Below are 14911 nucleotides of genomic sequence, written 5' to 3'. Positions count from 1 at the left end.
GTATCAGGGAGACAGGCGGAGGCAGTGTATCAGGGAGACAGGTGGGGACAGTGTATCAGGGAGACATGTGGGGTAGTGTATCGGGGAGACAGGTGGGGCAGTGTATCAGGGAGACAGATGGGGACAGTGTGTCAGGGGGACAGGTGGGGGCAGTGTATCAGGGAGACTGGTGGGGCAGTGTATCGGGGAGACGTGGGGTAGTGTATCAGGGACAAAGGTGGGGCAGTGTATCAGGAAGACAGGTGGGACAGTGTATCAGGGAGACATGGGGGGTAGTGTATCTGGGAGACAGGTGGGGGCAGTGTATCGGGGACACAGGTGGGGACAGTGTATCAGGGAGACAGGCGGAGGCAGTGTATCAGAGAGACAGGTGGGGCAGTGTATCAAGGAGACAGGTGGGGCAGTGTATCAGAGAGACAGGTGGGGACAGTGTATTAGGGAGACAGGTGGGGCAGTGTATCAGGGAGACAGATGGGGTAGTGTATCAGGGAGACAGGTGGGGACAGTGTATCAGGGAGACAGGTGGGGCAGTGTATAGAGGAGACAGGTGGGGACAGTGTATCAGGGAGACAGGTGGGGCAGTGTATCAGAGAGACAGGTGGGGACAGTGTATCAGGGAGACAGGTGGGGCAGTGTATAGAGGAGACAGGTGGGGACAGTGTATCAGAGAGACAGATGGGGGCAGTGTATCAGGGAGACAGGTGGGGCAGTGTATAGAGGAGACAGGTGGGGACAGTGTATCAAGGAGACAGGTTGGACAGTGTATCAGAGAGTCAGATGGGGGCAGTGTATCAGGGAGACAGGTGGGGCAGTGTATAGAGGAGACAGGTGGGGACAGTGTATCAGGGAGACAGGTTGGTACAGTGTATCAGGGAAACAGCTGGGGGTAGTGTATCAGGGAGACAGGTGGGGACAGTGTATCAGGGAGACAGGTGGGGACAGTGTATCAGAGAGACAGATGGGGGCAGTGTATCAGGGAGACAGGTGGGGCAGTGTATAGAGGAGACAGGTGGGGCAGTGTATCAGGGAGACAGGTGGGGACAGTGTATCAGGGAGACAGGTGGGGACAGTGTATCAGGGAGACAGGTGGGGACAGTGTATTAGGGAGACAGGTGGGGCAGTGTATCAGGGAGACAGGTGGGGTAGTGTATAGAGGAGACAGGTTGGGACAGGGAGACAGGTGGGACAGTGTATAGAGGAGACAGGTTGGGACAGTGTATCAGGGAGACAGGTGGGGACAGTGTATCAGGGAGACAGGTGGGGGCAGTGTATCAGGGAGACAGGTGGGGACAGTGTATCAGGGAGACAGATGGGGTAGTGTATTGGGGAGACAGGTGGGGCAGTGTATCAGGGAGACAGGCGGAGGCAGTTTATCAGGGAGATAGGTGGGGCAGTGTATCAGGGAGACAGGTGGGGACAGTGTATCAATGAGACAGGTGAGGACAGTGTAACAGGGAGGGGTAGTGAATCAGTAAACATAATATCCTATGAATCATGTCCTACTGGGGGTAAATACACACAGGGATAACCTAACTATAAAGTGAATAAAAAGTGTGTATTGGGGTTTTACTATAAGATATAAAATATTGCTACACAGTATGTACAATAAATTAGGAATACAAATTTATCCTATTTCTCCATAAAATGACCTTCTTTTGCCACTTACCTGTCGAAATGTGTCAGTTTTCTGGGCATACAAGGATTTAAGGGGCTGCAGTATTTCTGTCCCACCCAAATTTGCATCCAATGCTTTCTGTAGTATAAGAGCTTCCTTTAAACTTTCTTCACCATATTTCTTGGAACTAAAATTAATAAAATGAATTATTTTTATATATGTATAATACATCTTATGAGACTGAATATCTAGAAATTGATGATCTGGTAAGCAGATAATATAATGTCTTGTTATGACCTGGTTCATTATTAAAGGTATATAAACTAGGGCCTGGTTCATAAAAGTAAAAACTAGGACCTGGTTCCTTAAGGTATAAACTACGGTCTGGTTCATTAAGGTATAAACCAGAGCCTTGTTAATTAAGGTATAAACTAGGGCCTCATTTAACTTCATAAAGGTATAAATTAGGGCCTGATTAATTAAGGTATAAACCACAGCCTTGTTAATTAAGGTATAAAACAGGGCCTGATTCATTAAGGTATAAACCAGGGCCTGATTCATTAAGGTATAAACCAGGGCCTGTTACATTAAGATATAAACTAGAGCCTGGTTCATTAAGGTATAAACTAGAGCCTGGTACATTAAGGTATAAACTAGAGCCTGGTTCATTAAGGTATAAACTAAAGCCTGGTACATTAAGGTATAAACTAGAGCCTGGTTCATTAAGGTATAAACCCGGGCCTGATTCATTAAGGTATAAACCAGGGCCTGATTCCTTAAGGTATAAACCAGGGCCTGATTCCTTAAGGTATAAACCAGGGCCTGATTCATTAAGGTATAAACTAGAGCCTGATTCATTAAGGTATAAACCAGGGCCTGATTCATTAAGGTACAAACCAGGGCCTGATTCATTAAGGTATAAACCAGGGCCTGATTCATTAAGGTATAAACCAGGGCCTGATTCATCAAGGTATAAACCAGGGCCTGATTCATCAAGGTATAAACTAGAGCCTGATTCATTAAGGTATAAACCAGGGCCTGATTCATTAAGGTATAAACCAGGGCCTGATTCATTAAGGTATAAACTAGAGCCTGATTCATTAAGGTATAAACCAGGGCCTGATTCCTTAAGGTATAAACCAGGGCCTGATTCATTAAGGTATAAACCAGGGCCTGATTCATTAAGGTATAAACCAGGGCCTGATTCATCAAGGTATAAACTAGGGCCTGATTCATTAAGGTATAAACCAGGGCCTGATTCATTAAGGTATAAACCAGGGCCTGATTCATTAAGGTATAAACCAGGGCCTGATTCATCAAGGTATAAACCAGGGCCTGATTCATTAAGGTATAAACCAGGGCCTGATTCATTAAGGTATAAACCAGGGCCTGATTCATTAAGGTATAAACCAGGGCCTGATTCATTAAGGTATAAACCAGGGCCTGATTCATTAAGGTATAAACCAGGGCCTGATTCATTAAGGTATAAACCAGGGCCTGATTCATTAAGGTATAACCTAAAGAAAACATTACCTTGGAAACCACCAGTTGAATGAGCTCCCAAAGGCTACCAAGTTAAAGGAGCAGCCTACAGGTAGACTTTTAAGTAGTAGTAGAACTGTTTCTTTGGCCTTTGCGATCCGCTCTCCTCTCATGCTTTCTGTCACAAATAAGAACTATTTGTATAAGGATATATACATCATGTACCTATATAATGTATATAGCTAGATGATATCAATTAAAGGGGCATTCCTTCCTTCGAACATCAGAAACATGTACATTATCTATTGATGAAATCTATGTACGAACGATGATGATATGAGTGTTTGTGCCTACAAGTAATGAAATTAACGCCGAAACATACAGGAAAAAGGCATATCATATACAAATACTTTATGTCTTGCTGTAATTAGTGATAACTTCAGGTCAAATTAAAAATTTTCAGGATTTAATACTCGAAGAACTTTGGTTTATCTTGAGAGCAAAACTGCCTTATTAACGTAAAGATTATAACTTTTACTACATGGAAAAAATACATATTTTCCAGTAAGTTTAATTTCGACGACCTAGGAAAGTTAATTCAAACAAAGGAATGCCCCATTAAGAAAGTTTTTTAATCCCTATTGCACACCTCAATCATTACGTATGTAACAAGGATGGATAGTATTGCAACAGCAATACAAAGTCCCCTGCCTGACCTAGGAGTGCACCTATTTATTTCCCATTTTTTAAACTATGTGTTATACTGATCATGTATACCAAATTTCGTTAAAATCAGAGTAGTACTTTAGGAGGATTTGTCCGGACAAGCCTCAACCAATGAGAAGCCGGTGACCATTTTGAAAAATGTTTTATTGAGAAAAACAAGAGATCTCAAAGGGATCTTGGCGCCCACCAATGAATGATCTTTATAGGTTCCATCTCAGATTGATCTTTTCTCTATTTTTCCCTTCCTCTTAATAATCTGTGCAAATTGAGAAACATCCCTCAAGTACTTTTTAAACAAGGGGAACCTATATATGAAATTTGAGAAAGATCCCTTTAGTACTTTCTAAGAAATAGCGATAACAAACTTCAATTGTCAAAATCCAAGATGGCTGTCTGTCGGCCATGTTGTTTTCCGACTGGTCCCAAAATGCAATATGCATTACTAGGGACCATGGGAAACCTACATATGAAATTTGAGAAAGATCCCTTCACCACATTCTGAGAAATAGCGATAACAAACTTCAATTGTCAAAATCTAAAATGGCTGCCTGTCGGCCATGTTGTTTTTTAATTGGTCTCAAAATGCAATATCCATAACTAGGCACTAAGGGGAACGTACATATGAAATTTCAGAAAGATCCCTTCAGTACTTCCTGAGAAATAGCGATAACAAACTTCAATTGTCAAAATCAAAGATGACTGCCAGTCGGCCATGTTGTTTTCTGATTGGTCTCAAAATGCAACATGCATAACTAGGCACCAAGTGAAACCTACATATGAAATTTGAGAAAGATCCCTTTGGTACTTTCTAAGAAATAGTAATAACAAACTATAATTGTCAAAATCCAAGATGGCTGCCTGTCAGCCATGTTGTTTTCCGATTGGTCTCAAAATGCAATATGCATAACTAGGCGCCAAGTGGAACCTACATATGAAATTTCAGAAAGATCCCTTTAGCACTTTCTGAGAAAGAGTAATAACAAACTTCAATTGTCAAAATCCAAGATGGCTGCCTGTTGGCCATGTTTTCCGATTGGTCTCAAAATGCAATATGCATAACTAGGCACCAAGGGGAACCTACATATGAAATTTGAGAAAGATCCCTTCTGTACTTTCTGAGGATTAGCGATAACAAGAATTGTTTACGGACGGAGGGACGGACGGTCGACGGACCACGGACGCAGGGCAATTTGAATAGCCCACCATCTGATTATGGTGGGCTAAAAATGTGGGATGCACAACTACATGTTATACTGATAATGCATACCAAGTTTCGTTAAAATTGAAATAGCACTTTAGGAGGAGTTGTCCAGACAAGCCTCAACCAATGAGAAGCCGGCGGCCATTTTGAAAAATGGTTTTTCGAGAAACAAAATGTGGGATGCACAACTACATGTTATACTGATCATGTATGTCAAGTTTCGTTAAAATCGGAGTAGCATTTTAGGAGGAATTGTCCGGACAACTGTTGCGTGACAGACAGACGGACGGTCAGACGGACGGACAGACGGACGGAGGGTAAACCTAAAGTTCTTCAGTACTTGATTTCCTGTACAGGCCTTATATGAAGTATTTTACATGTGCACATGTTATGTATATGTCTTTCGTACTGAACCCCTGTTATACTGCCAAAGTCTGCATGGGACAAAAGATGGCAGTATAATGGGGGACACCTGTATATTGTAATTCCTGCGTGTGGCAAGAGCAAGAATACCTGAGCAGTCAATGACGAAGATAAACTCTGAAACTGTCATTTCAGGAACTGATCTTAAATCTGGCAGGAAGTCCACCATTACAACATCACTCTTCAGGAATCCATCTGTAAACAAATATGAAAACTGATACCAGTAATTAATCCAAGTTCAACATATACACTGTACACATCACTGGGAATATATGACAAGTGCTGATACCCCTGCGAGATGATATTCATGAGTTCATGAATGTTCATGAATCATACATGAACTTTCAAGAATACTGTTAGTTTTTGATTCATGAAAAAATGTTCATGAATATTCATCAAATACCTCTCATGAACTCTTCATGAACTTTTATGAATAATTTTACAAATTCATTAAGATTCATGATAGTTCATCATATGTGATTATGAACTATTCATGAACTTTCATGCATAGATGATATTCATTAAAATTCATCAAAATGAATGAAATAGTAAAAACAGTTGATAATGAATTTTGAAGAACTTTAATGAATGAGAATTTTATGTGATTATGAACTATTCATGAATTTTCATGCATTGATGATATTCATTAAAATTCATCAAAATGCATAAAATAGTAATGAATTTTGAAGAATTTTAATGAATGAGAATTTGACTTTGAAATTGAACATTTTCTTGAATAAAAAAATACCTTACATTTTAAATTGAATAACAAACTTAATATCTAAAAAGTTTTAAATTTAATTCCATGTCTATATTACAATTTTGATGTTGGCTTAAAGAAGAATAAGGAAACAATAAGAAAACTTCAAATTTCCCGCCAAATTTTTCCCGCCTAAAAACTTCTAGCAGGAGAGTTCCAATACATGGCAGCCATGAGGCTTTTCTCACAGAGATGAATTACATATTATTTTACAAATGAAGGCAAGTATTAATCTTTCATACCTGCTTCATGATCAATACAACACTACCAGGAAATGAAATATTCAACTCTGGAAATATGTCAACCTGTTTATAGGTAAGAATTAACTTAAAATCAATCACCATGCATGTGACCTAAATTTACATAGTGCACATAATATTCAAATAGCTTTGGCATTTCTTAAATTGCATTGCCCATTTAACTAAATTGTTCAAACACACATCATATGTGCAATGAGAATATATAATGCAATAATGAAAATAAATCACTCTTATCTGAAGAATATTAAAAGGATTTTCCATCCAAATGATTGTGTAAATATACTCATTTCAAGCAGTTATGAATTTTGAAACAAGTGATGGATTCATTTGAATGCAATTTTTAATGGAAGGACTACAAGGATATTGTCAAACATGCAGAGTGATACAGTTCATGACAAACTTTGATGAAATTAAGTGGTAAAATGCATGCAAATTCATTTTCTAAATAAGTTCATAACTCATGAATTAATCATGAATTATCATGAATAGAATAGTTCATGAATATTCATGAAATATGATGATTTTATGAATGAAAATCTTGATTTCAGGATTAATGAATGTTCATGAAATATTTCATTCATGAACATTCATCATAGTTTTAAGTTCATGAATATTCATGAACTAATCATGAATATTCATGAACTAATCATGAATATTCATGAACTAATCATGAATTGTCATGAATGAAAAAGTTCATGAGTATTCATCATAGTTTTAAGTTCATGAATATTCATGAACTGATCATGAATTGTCATGAATGAAAAAGTTCATGAACATTCATGAACTATGATGATTTCATGAATGAAAAAGTTCATGAACATTCATGAACTATGATGATTTCATGAATGAAAAAAGTTCATGAACATTCATGAACTATGATGATTTCATGAATGAAAAACTTTCTTACATAATTCATGAATATTCATGAACATAATTTGAAAAAAAATGTTCATGAAGTTTTAAGTTCATGAATATTCATGAACTAATCATGAATTGTCATGAATGAAAAAGTTCATGAGTATTCATCATAGTTTTAAGTTCATGAATATTCATGAACTAATCATGAATTGTCATGAACGAAAAAGTTCATGAACATTCATGAACTATGATGATTTCATGAATGAAAAACTTTCTTACATAATTCATGAATATTCATGAACATAATTTGAAAAAAATGTTCATGAAGTTTTAAGTTCATGAATTTCATGAAAATATTCATGAATAAATCAAGAATATTCATGAATTTTGTTCATGAATAATTCATGAACTATTCATGAATGTTCATGAATTATTCATAATCGTTTCACAGGGGTGGTATTACATGTATTATGTTTATGAACAGAATGAATTCTTCCGCAACCTCATTTTAAAGATATTAAAATATATACACATACCTAGATACATAGATATACAATTTCAAGGGATTAAACATCTAAATAACAATTTATTTCTTTGATTATTTGTTCAATATTTACTTACTATACATGCTTTATATATATACAAGTATTAAATCATAATCCTACTGTCAAGGGTAACGATTACAAATCTCGCATCACATTCATGACATCCATGAATCTGACCGGCAAAGGCTTGTACCTGCGTATAGTGCGCAGGGGATTTTTTCACTTGTCAAATTTTGAAAAAAAATGTGCACTATACGCGAATGTTTATGGTACATACTCCAGGTACGATCAAACCAAAACTGAAATTTAATGAATATGGACCAAATATTTTTGAACTTTTTCCCTTATACATTTGTATGTAAATGTCCAACTTCCTATGATAAAACATGATATCAGTGAGGTTCATGACACTAATAGCAGAGCATACTGAACTACATTAATTTTCCTTTGGGACTTTTAAACATTTTAAACAGCCACCATTTACTATCAGTAGCTTGTGATTTAAAAATCTGACATGAGGGCAAGAAATGCTTGAAAACACACACTTTGAGCATATGCTACATTAAAATATCTATGTATATATGTACAAACAGTTTATGTAATTTATGCATACCTTTGTCCTCTCTGCCCTTCTCCAATATAACCGTTGGCTTAAAAACATCTTCATACTCCAAGGTCAGAGCAAGGTCATGGTCAAATTTGAACTTGACCGCATCATCAACGGTTATCTATAATAATACAAAAATGTTCATCTAATAAAACATATCTAATTAGATATTATAAGTGGTAACAGTATTCTAAAATTAAAATAAAATGTGTTTCCATTATGCCCTTTCTTATACAAATGTATGACGCTTCTGATTAATTTCCATAATTTGAGGCCTCTCTAGAAAAATGACCAAGAGTTATCCCCCCTTATTTGTGAGTAGCTTAAGCAGCTGATGGCAATGATATATAATCCTGACAATAAAAACTGAACGAGTAGTAAATTATTATGTTTGTTTACTGTGTTCATCGCCCCATGAACGGCCAGTGTCATTTTGAGGCGGTGTCTCCTTGTAGTATTTGCACTGAACAATTTTAACATACATGTACGGGAGGCAGGGCTCAAAGTAGATATTTTTACCAAGTGGCCTACCGGTATATCACTTCCAAGTCATAAAATCTAGACGCCAATTGGAAAAGTTAGTCACCTGGCCTAGTTGTCATAAATTTGAAAAAAAAAAAAACCTTTCAATTCTTTCGATTATAACATAGATCTTTCTGTAACATTTTTAATTGTGCATGAACATCATTTTAGCATTGACTGCAACCTTTGAAAGTTTGACCAAATTGCAAATATACACAACATATTTTTAGTGGCCATGCAGGCGCCTTATAGGTCAATAACAAGTCGCCAATGGTGAATCTAAAGTGCCCTGGCCACTAAAATAGGCGCCACTTTGAGCCCTGGTAGGCCCATCACCTGCCATCAGAGTGTTGAATCATGCGCACCTCCAATTTTCACCCTGCTGAGAATTTGTGGCCAGCGTTCTAGCCAAATGAGCTTTTCATGATGTTATCATTCAATTTCAATAATTGAAATTAACATAGCTACACATTTGTTTACACTTGTTGCAGTGAAACCATATTCACTTTTTCTACCTCACTATTTTCTTTTACGGTATTGAATTATAATATTATTTCAGGAATTAGGTTTTTATCTTAAGTTTGTTCATTTGTGTTTAAATAATTGACAGCTGTTTTCGACTTATTTGCCACTTGTAAGACACAAAACAATTTTTACAAAAAGAAGAATTATCTTACATTTGCTGACTTTTTGTCCTCAGAAATGTCCACTTTCATGGTTTCCTTCTTGGGCACAATATTTTTTATCAAATGCTGACCTTCCACTTTTGTCACAAATCTCATTTGATATGGAATGTCTGTGTAGTGGATGGCATCCGAGGAGGGAGCAGGTACTTCAAAACCTAGAGAAAGCATGAACAATACTTAAATAATGTATGTAGTACATGACATTATTTACAGTCAAACCAGCCTTAATAGCGACCTTCGAAATTAAGCGACTTACTAACATATGTAACCATTTCTTCCCTTGTAATATTATTTACTACACTATAGTTACCTGAACCTTGATTAAGAGACCACCTGTCAAATGTGACCGTACCCCCCCCCCCCCCCCCCCCCCCCTCCCCCCAATGTTATTTACAACACTTAAGTTACCTGAACCTTGATTAAGAAACCACCTGTCAAATGTGACCGTATCCCCCTCCCCCCAATGTTATTTACTACGCTAGTTACCTGAACCTTGATTAAGAGACCACCTGTCAAATGTGAGACTGTATCCCCCCCCCCCCCTCCCTATACTATTTACTATACTAGTTACCTGAATTAAGGGACCACCTGTCACATCTGACCGATGATTATTAATAATAGTACATTTATATTTATATTCCACTTGATTTTATTTATTATTGTGCTAAACAACAACTTTTTGTAGTACTTTTGAAATCCACTTTGGCCCTCTTGGAAATCAGGTGTGATGATGTAATTGAAAAGTAATTGGGCATGACAGGCATTTTGTATTTTTTATGAATTACATTACCATTACAAATAGATATATTTTCAATTACTTGGGGAAATGCAATACATTGATTACCCTCTGCCTTTACATATTATGACAAGTTTTAATTACTGGATTTGATATTTCACAAGAACAACAAATACTACTTATGTGTAAAAGCAAGAGCATTTACCATCAAATTGATAAAATGTATCATAGTTACAAATTTTATACATGTAAAACTGCGGATTAAGGGCAGAATAATCATGTATAGATATACAGTAATTCCGATAATGTAGCTTAGATGTATTTTTACTTTTTATTGCACATAAGTTTTGGTTTGTTTGTGTGTGTGTGTGTGTGTGTGGGGGGGGGGGGGGGGGGGGGGGGTAGGTAACATTCTATTAACAGCCAGGGCTGTTTAAGGACATGCCTGGTTTTGGAGATGGAGGAAAGCCAGATTACCCTGAGAGAACCACCAGCCTATGGTCAGTACCAGGAAACTGCCCCACGTGGATTTGGACTCACAACCCAGAGCTTTGGTTATAACAAGCTAACGTATAAGGGGCTGACCGCTACCCTGCCCATCTATTTTCCTTGTTTATGATATAGAATATATATGTATGTCTATTTTCTATAGTGAACTCTAATTTTACTTCATGAATTTATTTTCCCCCATATAATCTACATTGTAGTAATCTATTGTAATGAACGTATAGTAATTAAATTTTTTGTATAACCATAAACAACCCTGGCATGCATGCAGATTTTGCATTGTGAAACATTTTTATAACAGACTTCTACTAAAACTCCAGCTGTAGATAATATTGTATCAATAGTAGTTAATTAACAGTTTCTTAATTTCATTTTAAACGAGATCATGTACTAATAAAATTTATTTTAAAAAAAAGTATCCTTATAAGAATTTCTATCTAAAATTGAATTATGATATCTTTTTTTATCAAAGACTTTAAACCTAAGTCTGTATTTTGATGATTTTAACTGAATTTCTTACCAGCAGGTGTGTATCTTGGGTTGAGGACAGTTGGTAATGTAAAGGTCGTGACCCCATCACTGTCAACCGTCAGCTCAGTGACATAGGAAAATGTTAGCATGGCAACTTTGTGAGGTGGTAAGTTGCCGAGCTTACACTCAAATGTGTCTCCAGCCGTGTCCGACTCGGAAAGCAGCATGGCCGTATGACCAGTTTCTAAGGCATCTTTGTATGTTTCTCTTGCCTTGAAAAATTTGATGCATAAATCCAGTACAGATATAATCAAAATGCATATATAATTATTGTATATCTATTTGTTTTATCCTTTCGCAACATTTGGACATTTACCGTAAATCAGTAAAAACACATCCAACTGTTTTATCCTTTCGTAACATTTGGACATTTACCATAAATCAGTCAAAAAATATCCAGCATTTATTGTTCAAAATATAGGGACATTTACCACAAGTCAGTAAAAAAAACAAACAATGATTAAGACATTCTATCCTCATATATAAAGCCTTAGGAGATAAGTTTTTCAAATTTTAAAGATTAACAATCCAAAAATTATGAAGTGTCACTTGAGCTATATATATACTAGTATATAATTATGGTGAATGACTAAATTAATCAGTCTGATTTAACATTCAATAAAACTTTCCCTGAAACATTCAATACAATGTACACTGTATACTGAATATATAAGAACTTTACCTGTGTTTTGTCTTGGCACTCTGCAACAATGTGACGACCGTCTATATCAGCTTCAAAGTGGTATACTGCCGACTGGTCATCTACTGGAAACACAAACACTGTCTCCACAGCAGTATCCTTCTCGTTCTCATAGGTTAAGGTCGACTGGACATTTGCAACAAAACCTTTGATTGTCACATCGACTCCTACTGCCTTCAAAGGCACTGCAAAATGAAATATTTTACCATATATATTTTCATCAGGATCGTAAGTCATAGGTAACAAATATATCTGTTCGTCAGTCTCTGAAAACAGAGTTGTTGATTTAACACTCGATCAAGAACAATATTTATGAAAGTCAATCTATAATAATCTTGTTTTATTCAAGTATTACATACTCATCTCTAGGTTCAATCTTGCGCATAACCCACAAAAGCAAAAAAAGTTTTCTAAGATGTCACAACAAAATGTGTTTATCAGTGAAAAAACACAAAATTTTAACTTCTCCTTTGACCTAGTGGGACCTTGACTTTTGGTTAGATGACTCATTGTTTAATTCCAACCAACATTATTTCATAATAACAAAATGTTCATCAGTAAAAAGATACAAAATACTGTATGATCCTGACCTAACCCGAGTTTCCTCTGGCCCCAACACCATGTCTGGTAATTATAAGGGTCCGCACACACCAGACATGTTGTCAGGGCCAGAGAAAACTCGGACTAGACCCTGGCCATGATGTTTGACATTGACAGCTGTCAGGTCTTGTTTAACCCGTTTTATTAGATCTAAATTGAATCCCTTTGAGTTAAATTTTAGATGCTTCAGACCAAATGACAATATGTTACCACAGGTGCCCGACTCGTTTAATAAAATAATAACATATACGAGTACATGTACATATAAATCTCATTTATAAAACGAGTCAGGCACCTGTGATGGGACAAAGCCTTTCATTCCAACAGAAGATTTGAAGGATGCTATAAGTTAAGACCAAATTTTAATCCTTTCGTAATTCGTTCAATAAGAATGGACTTTTAAGTAATTGCAATGTTATATAACCCCTCAGACTCTACGGGGTCAGACCTTCTATTTACACTACACCAAATTGGACCCACCAAGGTCCTTAATTATGGCGCGGGAAGGATGTCATAATTAAATATTTTTGCCTAGGCAAAAATCGAATATTGCTTAGGCAAAAATATTTCAGCCTAGGCAATATTCGATTTATGCTTAGGCAGAAATCGAATTTTGCCTAATTATTTTTGCTAAGGCAGAAATATTTTTGCCTAGGCAAAAATCGAATTTTGCCAAGGCAATATTATTTTTGCCTAGGCAAAATTCGATTTCTGCCTAGGCAAAAATATTTAATTATGACATCCTTCCCGCGCCATAGCAAGGATGCTTCAGACCAAATGTGATGAAAAACAACTAGAGTGTCTATGTCCCATATGCACCTGTATCCCGCCGGGTCTTAGGCCTACCTCGAGATGCCTTCGTCTCATTTCCTAGAATCCTCAGGCCGTGCATTTTCTCCTTTCAACAGGTATCTCACACTGCTATCAAAAATTATATATAAATCTTGCAGCTCGTGTTAGCTACAGATGTACTGTAGTAGACCTAATCAACGATTTATAATATCCAAATAACTATGACGTTTATATTCTACATATAGATATTACCAGAGACTTGTGGTTTTAAAAATTCTCAGCACGCCATTCCTTGGGCATAAACAAGGAAGCACATAAGCTTCCTTAAGGCCCCTTACATTTTTTTTCAACAATGTTCGTCATCCCTACAATTTTAGCAATGAAAAACCGGTAAAGCCGTACGCGTTTGACTCGCCAGGTATATGTGTTCCTTGGTTACAGAGAGCCACATTTAGGAATCAGTCCGATCACCAAGACCTAATCAATGCAGTAGAAGCTACTATATATAGTTGTGATAAATTCAAATAGTGCATTTAACGATCAGAATCAGTCTGTAATCCTGTAATCGCCAGGTTTATATTACATTAACATGTCATGACTATTTTTAGCACAAAACGTAACCGGTGTTGGTTGTGTTAGTCTGGGTATTTCCACAGAAAAGAACACTCAATAATCCAGACGTTATCGTCTGTTTCGCGCGCTATTGAGAGAGAAAATGTCTAAATAAAAGGACCGTTTTACAATGTACTGTGTTCATCATTTTTTTTTTGTTCAGAATGATGGATGAATTTAGATATTTTTAACGAGAAGAGGATCTCTTTCAATGATTTCTAGATGTCTTGAGCAAGATGGAATTTCTGCTTAGGAGATCATGCACAGAAAACGGTTTCACGAACTGTCCAGTCTTTTAGTCTTTCATTTAATAGAATGCAAATTGCATAAATTAGGAAATCATTCAATACGGACTTTAAAACTGTTCTTAATCAGCCCTAATTGTATGCCAATTAGCAAGCTAAGTATTAGTTTGATGGCATGAAAAGCAAAACCTCTTATTTAAGTTCCGTTGTTATCATCCTAGTTCTCAGACAATATGTGACCCGAGACGAATGTCGCCATTGTCAAAGCAGAAGACGCTTGCCCTTTAAGAACGCATGGTCTTACTCTTCTGGTACATTATAGCTATTAAACTCTTTTTATTGAGTTAGGATTGCGTATCTATTAAATGCACTGTCGATATTATCTAATGTTTTAATATTTTTCGTGATCCTATACCACAACCTGGATAGCTCATTCGCTCTAGCATGGAGTCTGAGGTCTACATTTCTAAGAGGGGGAGGGTGGGAGACTTCACAATTAAAGC

General features: G+C 36.8%; 1 protein-coding gene across 1 annotated transcript in view; it reads right to left on the bottom strand.

Moving 5' to 3' along the window:
- LOC117316228 (von Willebrand factor A domain-containing protein 5A-like) overlaps positions 1-14124 on the bottom strand; it is a 39004-nt gene extending 24880 nt beyond the window's left edge. The window contains exons 1-8 of the mRNA XM_033870767.1: positions 13606-14124; positions 12142-12344; positions 11449-11671; positions 9677-9840; positions 8484-8598; positions 5538-5642; positions 3149-3275; positions 1667-1802 (exon numbers count right to left, since the gene is read on the bottom strand). Coding sequence (XP_033726658.1) covers positions 1667-1802; positions 3149-3275; positions 5538-5642; positions 8484-8598; positions 9677-9840; positions 11449-11671; positions 12142-12344; positions 13606-13651 — 1119 coding nt within the window. The 5' untranslated portion in view covers positions 13652-14124. The remainder of the gene's footprint in view (positions 1-1666; positions 1803-3148; positions 3276-5537; positions 5643-8483; positions 8599-9676; positions 9841-11448; positions 11672-12141; positions 12345-13605) is intronic.
- Between the last annotated feature and the right edge of the window lie 787 nt (positions 14125-14911).

The sequence above is a fragment of the Pecten maximus genome, chromosome 18 (genome assembly GCF_902652985.1).
Source record: "Pecten maximus chromosome 18, xPecMax1.1, whole genome shotgun sequence".
NCBI lineage: Eukaryota > Metazoa > Mollusca > Bivalvia > Pectinida > Pectinidae > Pecten > Pecten maximus.
This window is presented reverse-complemented; position numbering and strand designations above follow the sequence as displayed.